This window comes from Clarias gariepinus, chromosome 1, assembly GCF_024256425.1.
Source record: "Clarias gariepinus isolate MV-2021 ecotype Netherlands chromosome 1, CGAR_prim_01v2, whole genome shotgun sequence".
NCBI classification, from domain to species: Eukaryota; Metazoa; Chordata; class Actinopteri; order Siluriformes; family Clariidae; genus Clarias; species Clarias gariepinus.
The window spans coordinates 21529512-21546131 of NC_071100.1; the positions used below are offsets into that span (position 1 = coordinate 21529512).

General features: G+C 34.5%; 1 protein-coding gene across 3 annotated transcripts; it reads right to left on the reverse strand.

Moving 5' to 3' along the window:
• Positions 1–1988: 1988 nt before the first annotated feature.
• LOC128527372 (butyrophilin subfamily 1 member A1-like) lies at positions 1989–12968 on the reverse strand. 3 transcript variants are annotated; one of them, XM_053499697.1, is made up of 9 exons: positions 12823–12968; positions 9228–9578; positions 8303–8581; positions 7896–7997; positions 7297–7323; positions 4974–5000; positions 4167–4205; positions 4043–4072; positions 1989–2934 (listed from the first exon to the last, which is right to left on the reverse strand). In XM_053499697.1, exons 1-9 carry the CDS (start codon positions 12893–12895, stop codon positions 2396–2398), a joined length of 1467 nt encoding a protein of 488 aa, XP_053355672.1. In that variant the 5' UTR covers positions 12896–12968; the 3' UTR covers positions 1989–2395. The 3 variants fall into 3 exon arrangements, with proteins under 3 accessions (XP_053355672.1, XP_053355687.1, XP_053355678.1); XM_053499712.1 differs by lacking the exon at positions 12823–12968 and adding an exon at positions 10587–10721; XM_053499703.1 differs by lacking the exon at positions 4167–4205.
• Between the last annotated feature and the right edge of the window lie 3652 nt (positions 12969–16620).

A 16620-nucleotide genomic window follows, 5' to 3' on the forward strand; every position in this document is an offset into this window, starting at 1 on the left:
TCCACTGTCCTTACATATGTAAGCCGTTACTGAAAGTGAAACTTAACCCCTCCTTTTTCAAGAATCATCCATCTGCATTGCTGCAGCCCCACCCCACTGCAGTCTGCTGAAAAAAAGGGACAAGCTGCTTGATACTCAGTCTGTCCTGTTTTAGTCTAAATTAAACAAATATAAAGAACATACAATCAGTAGAATAAATAAAAACAACCATAAATGTCAATAATCTAGTGAACTAAATATTATAATTTTCAGAATGCATTTTTGTCCCTTTTAATTTCATAGTAAAGAGATATTTAAATCCCCTTACACCCCCCAAAACACTCTATGTTTCTCATTAAGCCCTTCGACACTACACTTTATATGAGAGTTTTCTTTTATAATGTAATGTCAGGTTTATTTTACTCTATTGTAATTTTCCTCTGGTCAATTGGAAAGGTGACAAATTCAAACTCTTAAACACTCTCTCTGCTACAATGACTTGGCAGTTCTTGTGTCTAAGCTAACTCACTGTCCTGATATTAAACAACACGAAACAATGTGCATGATTGAAATGATGGCACATATCAAGCAAAACCAGCAAACATAGACTAAATTTCATTCATTGGTAAGAAGTGCCAGTGTCTCTGTTTAAAACTCCAAACAGAGATCAAGTGGAAAATACAATACAGATCTCAGAGGTGGAGGGAAATCATGTAAAGCAAAAGCAGGCAAAGAGTCCAAAGCTGCCAACCTGCCAAGCCTCAAAACTTTGCAGATCCCAATCCGATGGAGCATCCATGGGATTTGCTGAACAAAAGCATCTGATTGACGAAGGGCCCCCTTTGCAAACCACAGCATCCAGAGCATCCACTTTCCACAGCCTACCCAGAGGCCATTTGGAGCCAAGCCATGAGGGGCCTTACTTTGATTAAAATAATAGATAATTTAAACTAGCTATCAAATGCTAGCAGAGTCACGCATGGTTAAATCAATAATCCTCAATGACTACAATGTATTATTTAAATGAACATTTAAATTAAAAAACAATTAAATAGCAATTAATCACCAATACAGACAGGTTTTAGGCGGACCCAATGTCCTACTGGCACTGTTCTACTGAGCATGCCCTTGGTTTTAATTTTCGCATGATGCCAATTCTCCTTTTGACTCAATACGAAGGCTTTAAAACCAACGTGAGTGGTACTATGTTGTCCACTTATATTTACAGTAATTGGGCTGAACCACTGGGCTGTTGATTGATCCTTTAGCTTATCATTTGTTATCAAAATTATGTTTGCCTGGAGCAGACAGTGAATGCAGGGCATACAGTATTGTGTGACAAATTTATGCTTATCTCAATAGGAGATGCAATGATTCCATATTTTTTACACATTGTTTTATGCATAAATTAGGTCTTTACATTGGTTAGAGGAACAATATAGTAACTAAAATCAAACCAGATTCACAGGAAATAGCAGAAACGATTATAATTACTGGTAGAGGCAGAGAATAAAGGGCACACTCATGTGTTAATGTAGAGCAATGTCCTTATTGTCCTGGTTAAAGAGACAAAGTTTCTTCCTGAGTTTTGCAGAAGAATAGAAAGGAGCTAGTGTGACAAAGTTACCAGGAGAACTCTGTCATTTTCACCAGCATGCTTAGTAAAATGCGAGTCTAATCTGATCAAATCGACTGCATATTTTATTGCGTAAATTTTTAGCGGGCCTGATGGCATAGTGGTGAGCATGGTTGCATTACACCTCCAGCTTTGTGGGTCTGAGCCTTGTCCCTGGGCTGGGTGTGTAGAACAGAAATTGTTATAAACCAAGAAACTATTGTTATATTTAGATATTTTTAACCACATATTAATAGACTAATAAGAATAAATCAACTGTTGAAGAGACAAGAAGTTTTATTCACATAACAGGAATGTCAGCATTAACAAGACCATAAATCAGAACAATGCAAGTGTAATGTAAAGGTACACATACATTTATATATCATTTTTTTTCACATACTTTATTGTATTTGTAATTTTTATAATTTTATTATTTATTCTTCAGTGTATAGTCTGGACTAAGTTCAGCCACAATGTGCATTCAGTCTGAATGAACAGGTTCCTTTTTTAATGTCTAATTGAGCATAATGATATTTTTGAAATAATATTCATGAAAGCAAAGGGAATAGTTTTAAATTTCATTGTATAGCTATCTGGCCATTGAAATTAAAATAAAATGTATATTTATGGTTGGTTAATCCTGGTTTTTGCATTAATCAATGTAATAATGGACTGTAGGATTAAAACTATTTGTTTATTTAAAAAAAACATAATTTCTAGAATTAAGCAGAAATACTTTGATATCTGTTTTCATTCTAACCACTTAATAGATAATTACATGTATGTGGTGAACATTCATTAAGTCTTCAATACAGGAGTGATGATCATTGGTGCTGAATTTGTACCTTGTATATTGTACCAAGGACTGAAAATTGGATAGAGTTTCTCAGTGAAAGATTGATTAGTGAACGAATAGATAAGAGTGATGGACTCCACATCATAAAAGGAGACTAAACCCACGTCATAATCGAGAAACACTCCCACCTTCTCCACCTTGTCTCTCAGTGTGAGGGGGATATGGGGATCAGCATGAGCCCTATACTGGTTAACCAGTCCCACAGACCAGAGCCCATCCTGAGGACTCAGTGTAATCACTTCCTTCCTGTTAATGCTCTCTCCCGCGACACCTAATATCCACCAAGTTTTTCCACTGACCTGCACCTCATAATAAAATCTCCCTGAGGAGACACTCTGCTTTCCCAAAACAAAAGGATATACACTAAACCTCTGTGGTGTATCAGGGAGACTCTTCCACTGGCATTTGCATGTCACTTGTTTTCCATCATTGGACAGGTTGATAATGGGATGAGCTGTATTAGGGTCCAGAGTCACATCCACTGAGAGAAAGACACAGAATGAGGTATGAATATGGAAATAAACAAAAGATTAAATCATCATTCAGTGGAAAATACAATGAAATATACAGTACAATAAAAATGTAATAACATTTTAATCTGATTTTTTAAATATAAACACGCTAAACGCTAAAACAAAAGATAACTTTGAGGATGGTAATTTAAATAAATACAAATGTATGGTATTTAACCTTGTTTAATACATATTATGAATGTATTTATCTTAGTATATGCAACAGAATGTATTGTAAGTTATTATATGGGCCAGCAATACCACTAAAAGATATAGCCATTAAGACTAAAAAGTATAAGCTGGAAAAACATGTAGAAGATCACAGGTTTTTAAACAAAATTAAAACAGGACACCTTTTAGCCATGGAGCCATAGCAGCAAATCAAGAGCATATCCCTACTGCTTCTAATAAATACTTTATTTTTATGTATTCAAAAGGAACAGAACCAAGATGCGGGTTTAAACAAGTCCAAAATCTGAGCTTTTGTGTTAGGTACTGGTACAGTATAAACAAGCATGAACTTGCATGAATTTTGGCTTAGGAGACTGTCAATAGAAATATGGCCAATTGCATGAATTTTGGGATAGTAAGCTGACAACAAAAGAAAATCATTGGCAATGATCACAGAATAACAACAATTACAGGAAAAACTGTACCATCTGCATAGATTCTGTGTATGCATACAATATGTCCAACATGTGTACTTCTGTATGGACCTCACAAGCTTTCTGCATGGTCAAGAATGACAAGCAAATATCACACCTGAATGAAATCCAAGAAGTATTGAAAGCAATTCACAAACCTTAGTTAGTAATTGTAAATTATCACAGACATGATCTGGGTTTGCCACAAGAGGAAATGTTCCTGCAGTCTGACCTGGTTGGAAAAACTAGTCCAAAGTTTAATTGACCTACAATGGCCGACCATGCTAGCGGAACAATTGACTTTCCATGTACTTGATACTTTATTTTATTATAACAAAAAGGTCTCAACTCTACACACACACATTTACACACAGAATAAACAAAATATAGTAGAGACTCAGTAATTAGGATAAATCTGTAAAACCATTATCACCTGCAAACTTCTTCTTCTTTTTTATAAACTCTGTAAAATATGAAAGTAAACAATATTTTATTATGTAATCTTTAATAATCACAATTCAAAAAAGTCACAATTAAAAAATAAATCACGTTATTACTCTCTTTATAAGTGTTATTAACACTCTGCCTCAGAATTGCTGAAAAGAAAAACAAAAGCACAAAGACTTGAATTAGATGTTTGTTAAAAACTGTTTAAGGCACTCTTATTATTTTGTATTCAGTGGCAGCTTTGTGTGCCAGATAATATATAACACTTACTTCATTTGGATTTCATATTTCTACTATATTTATATTTTTACTATATTTCTAGTATAGAGTATAATAGATTAGTTTAATAGTTAAATTGTTTGTTACACCGAAACAATTACTACACTACGGTCTGTCAGTAAATATTTTTTTTTTGCCAAGGCAGCATGCAGGGCTCAATGCAACTGCTGCTTTTTAGGAAGCATAATTAAGTAAAATACATGACCAAATTTTATACTTTTATACCACTTACACATCATACACAAAATCACACTTACAATCGAGCTACTGTACTGAGCAAGACTATGATTACATACACCTTCACCTATTACGTACCTTACTGTATCTGCGGCCAAAGCGCATTCATGCTAAAATTCAGCATAACATCACATTTCTGAGTGTAATATTGGTTGAATATAAATTAGCACTAATATCATATGTGAGTGTAATAATTCATATCAGTATTTAATATGTATTTTCTCTTATTTTTTGAACCTTGTTTTAACTATTTTAAAAGTAAGTAAAACCACAGCAGGTTTTGCAGTCTAACAAACTTTATGACCTTTATGATTACATTTGATCAGGATGATATTGTGTGCTCTATTTACTTCAAATAATTAATCAGTATGATTTTATGAGCACAACAAACTGATTCTCACCTGTATTTTGTTTCTCCTGTTGAAGTTCTGTGGATAAAATAAAGTTGTTTTTTTTTATTGTTATTTTTTTTAAGTATGAAGTATTAAATAGTATAAGTGTAACAATGTCATAAAGTAAACACAATTGAGATCACAGTTGTGATAAACACAACTGATATTGTATTATATATTATATTATATTATAATCTGATATTATATATTCAATAAATGATTAAACAAATTGTAACATGTGAAAGTGATGTTAGATGTCAGTTATGAACCACAGAAAAAAAAAATGTAAATGCATTTCAACTGTTGTGTATCTCTTATCTTTACAGAGCCCTCTCTCCTGCTTACAACCTGATAAGTGTATTTAGGTACAGTACATGTGAGGTTCCCATAATTTGATGACATGAATTTAAATAAACATGGAAAAGAGCTGAAACATCTACAGTGGTGTGAAAAACTATTTGCCCCCTTCCTGATTTCTTATTCTTTTGCATGTTTGTCACACTTAAATGTTTCTGCTCATCAAAATCCGTTAACTATTAGTCAAAGATAACATAATTGAACACAAAATGCAGTTTTTAAATGAAGATTATGTTATTAAGGGAGAAAAAAAAACTCCAAATCTACATGGCCCTGTGTGAAAAAGTAATTGCCCCCCCTTGTTAAAAAATAACTTAACTGTGGTTTATCACAGTTAAAAGTTTAATTTCTGTAGTCACCCTCAGGCCTGATTACTGCCACACCTGTTTCAATCAAAAAATCACTTAAATAGGAGCTACCTGACACAAAGAAGTAGACCAAAAGCACCTCAAAAGCTAGACATTATGCCAAGATCCAAAGAAATTCAGAAAAAAATGAGAACAAAAGTAATTGAGATCTATCAGGCTGGTAAAGGTTATAAAGCCATTTCTAAAGCTTTGGGGCTCCAGCGAACCACAGTGAGAGCCATTATCCACAAATGGCAAAAACATGGAACAGTGGTGAACCTTCCCAGGATTGGCCGGCCGACCAAAATTACGCAGAACGCAGAGACAACTCATCCGAGAGGCCACAAAAGACCCCAGGACAACATCTAAAGAACTGCAGGCCTCACTTGCCTCAATTAAGGTCAGTGTTCACGACTCCAACATAAGAAAGAGACTGGGCAAAAACGGCCTGCATGGCAGATTTCCAAGGCAAACCACTTTTAAGCAAAAAGAACATTAAGGCTCGTCTCAATTTTGCTAAAAAAAATCTCAATGATTGCCAAGACTTTTGGGAAAATACCTTGTGGACCGACGAGACAAAAGTTGAACTTTTTGGAAGGTGCTTGTCCCGTTACATCTGGCGTAAAAGTAACACAGCATTTCAGAAAAAGAACATCATACCAACAGTAAAATATGGTGGTGGTAGTGTGATGGTCTGGGGTTGTTTTGCTGCTTCAGGACCTGGAAGGCTTGCTGTGATAGGTGGAACCATGAATTCTACTGTCTACCAAAAAATCCTGAAGGAGAATGTCCGGCCATCTGTTCGGCAACTCAAGCTGAAGCGATCTTGGGTGCTGCAGCAGGACAATGACCCAAAACACACCAGCAAATCCACCTCTGAATGGTTGAAGAAAAACAAAATGAAGACTTTGGAGTGGCCTAGTCAAAGTCCTGACCTGAATCCTATTGAGATGTTGTGGCATGACCTTAAAAATGCGGTTCATGCAAGAAAACCCCCAAATAAAGCTGAATTACAACAATTCTGCAAAGATGAGTGGGCCAAAATTCCTCCAGAGCGCTGTAAAAGACTCGTTGCAAGTTAGCGCAAACGCTTGATTGCAGTTATTGCTGCTAAGGGTGGCCCAACCAGTTATTAGGTTCAGGGGGCAATTACTTTTTCACACAGGGTCATGTAAGTTTGGATTTTTTTTCTCCCTAAATAATAAAAACCATCATTTAAAAACTGCATTTTGTGTTTACTTGTGTTATCTTTGACTAATAGTTAAATGTGTTTGATGATCAGAAACATTTAAGTGTGACAAACATGCAAAAGAATAAGAAATCAGGAAGGGGGCAAATAGTTTTTCACACCACTGTATACTTTCCTAATCTGCACCTTGTTGTGACCCTTTACTATTTAAAACTGTATCTTTAAGTCAAGGGTTAATTTGCTAATTAATACAATATCCACCATCGCATTTAATATAACACACTATGTCAAAGGTCTTGTTAAAATTCTCTGTGAACTCAAACTGGTTTACATCACATATATCCCTTCTATGAGCAATGACTTTCTGCTGTTTTGCCCTCTCATTATCTGATTTAAAAAAAAAAAACGAAATACAAAATACAAATTTCTGTGTAATTACCATTTTCTATTTTCTGTCTCTTCTTCTCTGAAAAAGAGACAATATTAAAAATGGAATATTAATACATTAGACTCATTACAGTGCTGGTTTGAAAGACACAGACAATGTCATGTCACAATACTGGTGACTTACTGTAATTGAATAAAGTGAAAAGAATTGCCTGATGTGCATTAGATTTGCATTTGTTGGGAATAAAATGTATAATTAAAACATCAAATTTAATAAATGTACAATAGGGAGAAATAATAATTGCACATAAGTCATTTAAACCATATATACAGTATATAACAAAAGTGTGAATTAGAATTGAGCAAAATTAAACTTCTCAGTAGAAGTTTTTGTTTCTTCACACAGTTTTTTAGCTGCGATATCAAAGTCACATAGATGTGGTTTAGAATTGTACATTTTCCACGACAGGAAATTAACTTCCCAATCGCCATGGTGATCTCTTTAACCTCAAATTCAGAAGGTTTTCTCTTTGCGGAAAAGATTTGTGTGTGTGTGCAGGACCAGAGTTAGGAAGACATGGTATTTACTGTAATATATTTAAATTTTGAAATATTATGTTATAAAAGAAGATAATTTAAATATTACTGTACCTTTATCGTCACAAAAAACTGCAGCTACTATCAAACCAGCAGCCATAAAACCTCCTGCAACTGTAATGCCAACAGCCCACTTCCATGTATCGAAGGCTTTACCTAAAAAAAAAAAAAAAACACACACACATTTACAAATTTACAGGTATACAGGTTTTCAGATATTAAAACCAACTGTGCATAAATTAATGAATAACTTTACAGTATTCTCTTATACAGAACACTAGAGCATATTACCAATACCTCAAGTAAAAATAGTGCACACATTAGGATGCAAAAGTAGCAATATGTATTTAATGAGCAAATTATCCATAATGATTGCACCAGAATGTTGCAATCAACATGTGAATGTAAAAGTCTTTTTTTATTATTGTTTTTTTGTTTGTTTTTCAATCATGAACACTTACTGTCAATGATGATCTCTGCCTCCATCAGGTGGTGTTTTTGTAGAAGTCTGCAGTAAAATCTGTTGGAATCGCTATAATCATAAACAGTGGTGCGACGTTTCACAGTGAAGCCCTCAATGTGTCTTTTAATTTGTGTATCTTCTGCAGGCAGAGGAGCTCCTTCTCTGTCCAGCCACAGAACCTCAGGTTGAGGATTCCAGCCTCTGGACTCACACACTAGATTAATCCCTCCTGTGTTATCATAACTCTCCATCGTGATCACCGGGTGACTTCCCCTAGCTATAGTCAATTATTTATAGTCATTATCAATTAATAAACAAACAAACAAACAAACAAATAAATAATAAGTTTTCAGATAGTACAGGACATTTATATAAATATCAAGCTTTAATCTTCTTTGCACAATCATAGACATATAAAGGATAATGCTGATTATTATTACTACTGATACATTGATCCAAGTAAATAGATCCACTTCTGTCAAGTCACTGCATTACCAAGGAATTAAAGCACAGACTGACTACTTCATACTGTACAATTCATGAATCATATCTACTAACTGGAATATGTTATAAAAATCATTGAAATTAAAACTGCTTATTATACCACACTAAAACTACTTATTAATTTTACTTATTATTTTAGATAGTCTGTCACACCTGATTTGATTTGTCTGGCTGATTAACAGCCCTTCTTGAATTGTATTCAGGTTGACGAAAAAAATAGAAACAATTAATTTAGTAATTAACTTAATAAACTCTTGTACTAAAAATCACTTTTTAAAATTAACCCTCAAGTTAAATAAACTAAAATAATTAAATCCTTTAAATATTTTCAACACATCAATAAAGTGATTTATGTATAACCATTAATAAAAAAATATCAATATTCACTGTGTAATTATTTGATGCCCAGCAGATCTTACCCTCAACAATGATGTGCAAAGTGATATCATCATACCAGGAGTAGTCTTCAACAAGACATTTAAATAGGCCTTCATCAGAGACTTGAACAGCTGAGAGTCTAAGAGAAATATTCCCTTTCTGTAGCTCCTCCTTGAAAAATGAAGTTCTTCCCCTATAAGCCTGAGCCTGATTTTCATTCCTGTCTTCATGATCCTTATAGAGATGCACCAATGAGTCTTTTACATATGGTCTAAACCACTCCACTGTCATGTCCACAGCACTGGTGTTGGGTTTGATAAAACAGGGTAGAACCAGATCTTCACCAGCTACAGCAACAAGAGGAGCATCTGGACCAGTGACCTTTAAATTCTCTGAAAAAAAAAAAAAAAAAAAAAATATATATATATATATATATATATATATATATATATATATATATATACAGTATGTAAATGCTGAATATTAATATATATTTCCATTCCTGTGTAATTTGACCTATTTTTGCTCACTACCTAAAGTAAGCCATTTCAGAAGGATCAAAATATTGGGCTGCATCAAGCAAAGAAACAACTTGGGAGATTTAAAATTACTAGAACTGGGTTAACACTTTAATACATTACCAAAACCTGAACAGATAGAGCTGAACCACTATTAAGATTTTTTTAACACTTGGTTATGCGGCATAAGAAAAAAAATACTAGTCACTTAAGTGGTTTTCTTATAGCTTTTTAGTTCTTATCACTTATCACTAGTTAAAGTAAGACCATTTCCATATGCACACAATGTGATAAGAACTAAAAAGCTATAAGAAAACCACTTGTTAGTGACACTAATTAGAAAAAGTCTAGGATTTTGTCAACTTTGCTAGGAAGCATAACGATTGGACCTTAGAACAACAGGAAAAGATCATGTGGTCTCCAGATTGACCCTATTCCAGAGCGATGGGTGCATCAGGGTAAGAAGGAAAGCATGTGAATTATGTGGAAAGAACATTTATTTTAAGTAAGTTGTGGCTTTTCAACAGTTCAAAATAAATAGTGGACTAATGTTGCTAAAAATTGAAGGTGTTAGCTTCTAGAAGCCAGTGCTGTAGTGGTTGCCAATATGTCTTGGAAAAAAGAAATTAACCAAGAGAAATGTGCTTTCTCCCTTTTTTGTTTTGGTGACTCAGTTCTTTAAATCTCGTTCATCAAAATGAATGAATCTTTTTGTCATTTAGTCATTTAGTTCATTTCCTTCTTTTGATTAAAAATAAAATAAAATGTTACATTTTCAATAAACAGACACAAAACACGTCATATGCGTGACTATAGTTCCAGTAGTGAAAATATTACAATGCAGCTAAGGACATATTATGATAAACAGAATGAGCTTCTTACCTCTCATATTTTCTAGTCTGAGTCATTTGTTCTTTTGAATCTATTGCACTAGAGTCTGAGGGGGTCACGTGACAAAAAAACGAACCACTCGGGACTGGAAGACTTATTGAGGAGAACTGTTCAATTCTGTTTCCTGTGTACTGCACTGCATAATGTCTATGGGAGTCATGTGACAAAAGAACGAACGAATCACATCAAAGATGCATTCAAAAAGTTCATGAATGACCCATCACTAGCATTTCCACTCTCCCCACATGAAACTTAGGTGACAGTATGATGTGAAAACAATTCACTTTGGTGTAATCATAAGCTGAAAAGTAACAATTTAATATTCAAAATTTAGTTAGTGAAAGTACAGATTTGTCATTGAATAATGTAGTGAATATACTGCAAAAAATACTTAAGTAGAGTAACAATGCATTTGGACTTTATTACTTGCCATCTCTGGTAAAAAAAGACAGTAATAAAAAAAAGCCCCTTTGTCCCAAAATTAGAATCAGATTTAAATCAGAGCAAAAATCATTAGAGTTTGCTCTGCTTTTATTTTCAAAACCAATTACTTAAATGTGAAACTAAACGTTCCCCATTCTATCAATCTTCTTTGCTGCAACCCCACCACTTTGCAGCCTGCTTAGATAAAGGGAATGAGCTGCTCAGTACTCAGTCCACAGCATGTTTTTGCATAATGTACAAATAACACAAATAAACACAATAACTAATCACTGTCTAAGAAAATGCCACATTGAATACTGTATATACAAAAGATTAAGTGCACAAATAATACTTATTATTATAAAACAATTCAATTCAATTTATTTTTTTCAATAACTTCAGTTTATTTTTATTTTATAATATAACTTTTTGTCCTTTCTCTACACTACTGTAGACTCATGTATCGACCTAGACAGCTTGTGCCACAAAACCAGCTGTGATCCAATCCAGGCATGGACTCTAGAAGACCTCTAAAGATATGATGTGGTATCTACCACCAATACCTTAGCAGCAAATAAGTTAAGTCCTATAAGTGGTGTAGTTGGGCCTCCAAGGAGCAAAATGTTTTTCCAGCATATCCTTCAGATGCTCCATTGGATTGAAATCCAGGGGAAGCAGTCAATACATTGAACTCTTTGTCATGTCTATTTTTCAAGCAATTTTTGTAGTGTGACAGGGCACATTATCCTCTTGAATATGGCCATGGCTAGGGAATACATTTGCCATGCAACAATATTTAGGTAGGTAACATATACAGTATTTCATGACCCAAGGTTTCCTAGCAAAATAATGTCCAGAGCATGGCACCACTCCATGCCAGCTTGCTTTCTTTACACAGTGCATTCTGGTACTATATTATTCCCAGGTCAGTGATGCACATGTACCATGCTGTCCAGATGATATAGAAGAAAATATTATTCTTCGGACTTGGCACCTTTTTCCATTATTCTTTACTCTACTCCTCATGGCCATATGCACATTGGATGTGCTTATGATGGTGGACAGGAGTAGCATGGCCACTCTGAACTGCAGGTATCCATCCTCATAAGCAGTAAACTATGAGGCACTGTCTGTTCTGAAACCTGATTTTTTTTTAGCAATAACTTTTCTGATCAGAAACATACATACTGTATGTCAGTGGGTATAATAATGTAAGTATTACAATTTAGTTTTCTTATAATTTGGTGTCAGAAATGTGGAAATTAATATTTATTAGTTTAAAATAAAGCAGGGTTGAATGAATATTTGTTGATGGTAGATAGGACAAAAAACAAATAATGCACATACAGTACAGTAGGCAACGATAGATTAAAAAAATGTTAGAACATGGTTGTTAAAAAACCCCTGCGAGACTGCATGTGATGGCAGGGGTGTAAAAGACAAGCATTTGACGTCACCACAAAGATAGTAAAAGACAACAACAACAAAAAAAGACTAATGTAATAATCTATGATAAACTGATAAAAAGTAATGGGTCACATTCGCCAAAGTGTTCACATCTCAGCTCGCTATAGCCTAATAGTAAGGCGTTTCTGGTCTCCGCTCACCATAACAACACTTATGAGCATGACTCAGCATCTCTTTGAAAGGGGATCTTTACACACCACCACTTACAAGAGAACCAGAGATCAAAACACCTTTTCTAACTCTACTAAACCTATAGAACCTTCTGGACAAAAAAAGAAGAAAGAAACACACACACACACACACACACACACACACACACACACACACATTTCCATACCTGATTGAGATTCCATAAATCTGAAAATCAGGAGAGTCACATACAAAAACATCCCTAGAAGAAAATTTATCATCAGTATTAAACCAGGTCCCCAATTTAACACATATATTTGTTTAAAAAATATACTACTACTACTACTACTACTACTAATAATAATAATAATAATAATAATAATAATAATGTGTATATTTGATTAGTAAGATGATGCTAAAAAGCCTCGAAGTTCCAGATTTTAGTTCACCGAGCATTCGTTTGATACAAAGTGAAACTACATCCCAGGCACTGCGGCAGCTCCGCGTCATACACTGACCATAAAAGGACATCCGGGTACGTCACTGTCAGTCATTACTGATGCTCGAAAAGAGCGTTGAGCGTTTATCAGAATAAAATGCAAAGTGTTTAAATACAGTTTCTCATAGGGATGCACGGTTGGCTCCTTTAAATAACACTAAATTAATCTTGCTCTACAGAAAACAAACAAATTATAAACATAAATAATCAGAATCCACCACAACACATGAAGAAACACTTGTTTGCTTATTCGTTTGATAAACACGACGATTTCCCTATTTTCTAAAATATTTTAAACTTGAACACGAGTGGAAAATACCGGATTTTTTTTTTGTTTGTTTAAGATTTGTAAATGAATAATTAAACCTGTCATACACTGCGGCGTTTAAAATAAATGAACCCTTTTTCATCCATCTGAACTCAGCACGTTCATTTTCCTTCCATGCTTTATGGTTATAGCTATATTAAGCCATTATAGACGTAAAGCAATTCTGTTATTTACGTGCATTCAGTTATTACGCAAACAATTTGTATGATGTGTCTGTTAATGTATTTGTTGCGAGCTGACCCGGGGATCGTGCAGGAGTTTACAAGCCCCGTCCATAATCGATGGACTATTATTTGCAGGGCCTCCAGATGGCGCCAAGACCGTTATCGCACACACACACACACACACACACACACACACACCACCCACTTTAAGCGGAACAACTGTACACCTGCTCATCTATGCAGTTACCCAGTTATCATGAGTGCAGCAGGAATCAGGCTCAGAAATCTTCATGTGACTTTCAGGTTTAATGGTGTGTGTGTGTGTGTGTGTGTGTGAGAGAGAGAGAGAGAGATTGTTAGATATTGTATGAAAAGTATAGAATATAGCACCTATTTACCATCACTTGTAGAATGATAACATATACTGAAATGTAAACATCGAATAGATTGAACAGAAAAAAATACATTTTATGCCCAATAATAAAAAAATTTTATTAATTTTTTTTTTATTCCTACACACACACATTCCAAACTTAAATAATTACTTTGATTGTGTAAAGCTGCTTTGCGACAATGACAATTGTTAAAAGCACTATACAAATAAAATTTAATTGAATAATAATAATAATAATAATAATAATAATAATAATAAATGGTCCATTATAATATTTGGTGAATTGTCTTTAGCTTTGATTTAGGCATTCCTTTACCATGATGATTTTGTTAACAGACCTATATGATGGCATAGCATTAACTTTTGTTTGTGGAGTATCATTGTATGAACTTTTTGGCCAAAATCTTGTATTGATTCTGCAACAATTAAACTAGTCCATAAATTCTTCTTCAGACCGTACCATGCCATTGAGTGGTAGTCAATCCATGTCTTTGTTGTCCTAAAATATGCTGATCCCATCAGGGAAGAGAAATCCAGTGATGAGATAATACATTCACAATGTCAGCCTACTTAAATCGAAAGATAACGATACATTACAAAGTCTACCAATAGACCACTTGAAGCAACCCAAACAAAACACCGCTGCCAGAGGATCAGGTACATTACAGACCATTACATCTAGACCTGACCTACTGAAGCAACCCAAACAAAACACTGCTGCCAGAGGATTGTACAGCATACATGTACAGTATGCATAATAGATGTGTCATGCACTTCCTTTCTTTTCCTGATGTGCCCATTACTCTGGAAAAAGGTAAGCATTGTAGCATTGTGTGTGGAAATCTTCTTACTTTAACTATTAAACAATGCTGTGATTCCTGGTGTTGAATTTTTTTTCACGAACGAACCCTTTATGATTTTTTATCAGCCACATATTTTCTGTGGACAGTATGGTGGTTTAGAGGTTAGCATTGCTGCCTTGCAGCTCCAGGGTCCTGGTTTGTGAATGTATGTGTGTGCCCTGCGTTGGATTGGCACCAAATCCAGGGTGTACCCAGCCTCATGCTCTATGCCTTTGACCATGTATATAGGATAAAGTGGTAGAGACAATATCTCCTGAAATGTTGACAGGTCACTACTATCTTTTCAAATGTATTGGACAACTTTTATGCCAATTCCAGTATTTATAGCAATCACTTTAGTTGATATCTTTGATTATTGTAGGTCAATACACAGTAGCATCTTCTTTTTCATGATGATGGAATACGTCTTCTGATATGGTTGTTTAAGAAAGGAGAAGGTGCTCACTGCATCAGTTGAGGTTAAAATAATTGTTACCTCCTGAAACATATTAATCACTGCAGTAATTATCAACTTAAATTTTTACGTATTTAAATTTAAATCATAAATTTTTATTTTGGCCAAGCTACAGGTATGTGTGGGTGAGAAAGCATGGAAAACATTCAGTCAATTATTCTTTATACTTCATATCCTGTACAGGGTAAAATGAGGTACAAGATGGCACACACCCTGGATGGGATGCCAGTCCACCACAGGGTACAAAAGCACACACATTCACACACTATGGGCATGGCAATAGACTATTGAAGGAAACTGGAACACCTGGAGAAAACCCACCAGGTACAGGAAGAATGACTTAAGCTTGACTTACACGGATCCACGGCAGGAATTGAACCCTGGAGGTGCAAGGCCATAGTGCTTACCACTATGCCACCATGCTACCTGCATAGAAGGCATGAATATATATATCTAAAAGAAATCTTGATTGATGCCAAAATGCAGTATTTTTGCATTAACAGATTTAATTGTAAATATCACGTAAATAAAACAACATGGTTTCCATTCTTATTATATGGAAGATTATAAAATAGCAGTTGTTCTAAAATGGTGCATGGTGGATTTTTTTTATACTGAGCACTTATAAATAAATGTGAACCTAAATTCTGGTTATAAAATCATGATATATGTAAGATAAAGATCACACATTTAATGATATATTTTAAGTTTTGTTAATTTTAATATTTAATTCTTTACATTGCCACAGCTTATAAGATGCATGGTTAACCTAAATGCCAAAATCTTTTACTATATGAAAATAGCTCGTTAGCCAACTCAATCATAGGCAACTCCTCAATAAGAACATGAACTAGCTACCCAATGCTAGCTAGCTAGTTTATGGATGTAGAGTTGAAGTAAGCTTTGTAAGTTTGCTAAAACTCTTTTTTTTCTCTCCCTGATTTTTCAAATTTTATTTTATCGATTTATAGGGCATTCACCCATCAAGTGACAGCTACCAACAAGGGAGGCTTCTTTTTCTATTTGTATTACTTGCTTCTCAGAGGAGTATGTAAGGCATTAGAAAAATACTAAAGGAAAGTGATATACATCCCTTCACTCAGATTGTTGATGGTGAAATGACTCGATGACTTACTTTACAGAGAGCCTGGTTACTTCTGGTATTAAGCTGTTGTAGCTAGTCCTGCTGGAGTACCAGCTTGAACTCTGCACAAAATGTATATTGATATAAAATTGTCTATTACACGACTGTGAGTATACAGTACCTAACTGTTTTCTTTTTCTCTCTTTCTCTTTCTGTTAAG

Coding starts and splice junctions, on each gene's coding strand:
- LOC128527372 (XM_053499697.1), bottom strand. CDS start 12,895: ATGATAAATTTTCTTCTAGGGATGTTTTTGTATGTGACTCTCCTGATT. Junction 8,582..9,227: donor TTTGCACATCATTGTTGAGG/GTAAGATCTGCT, acceptor AATTGACTATAG/CTAGGGGAAGTCACCCGGTG. Junction 7,324..7,895: donor AGTTTTTTGTGACGATAAAG/GTACAGTAATAT, acceptor TCTCTTTTTCAG/AGAAGAAGAGACAGAAAATA.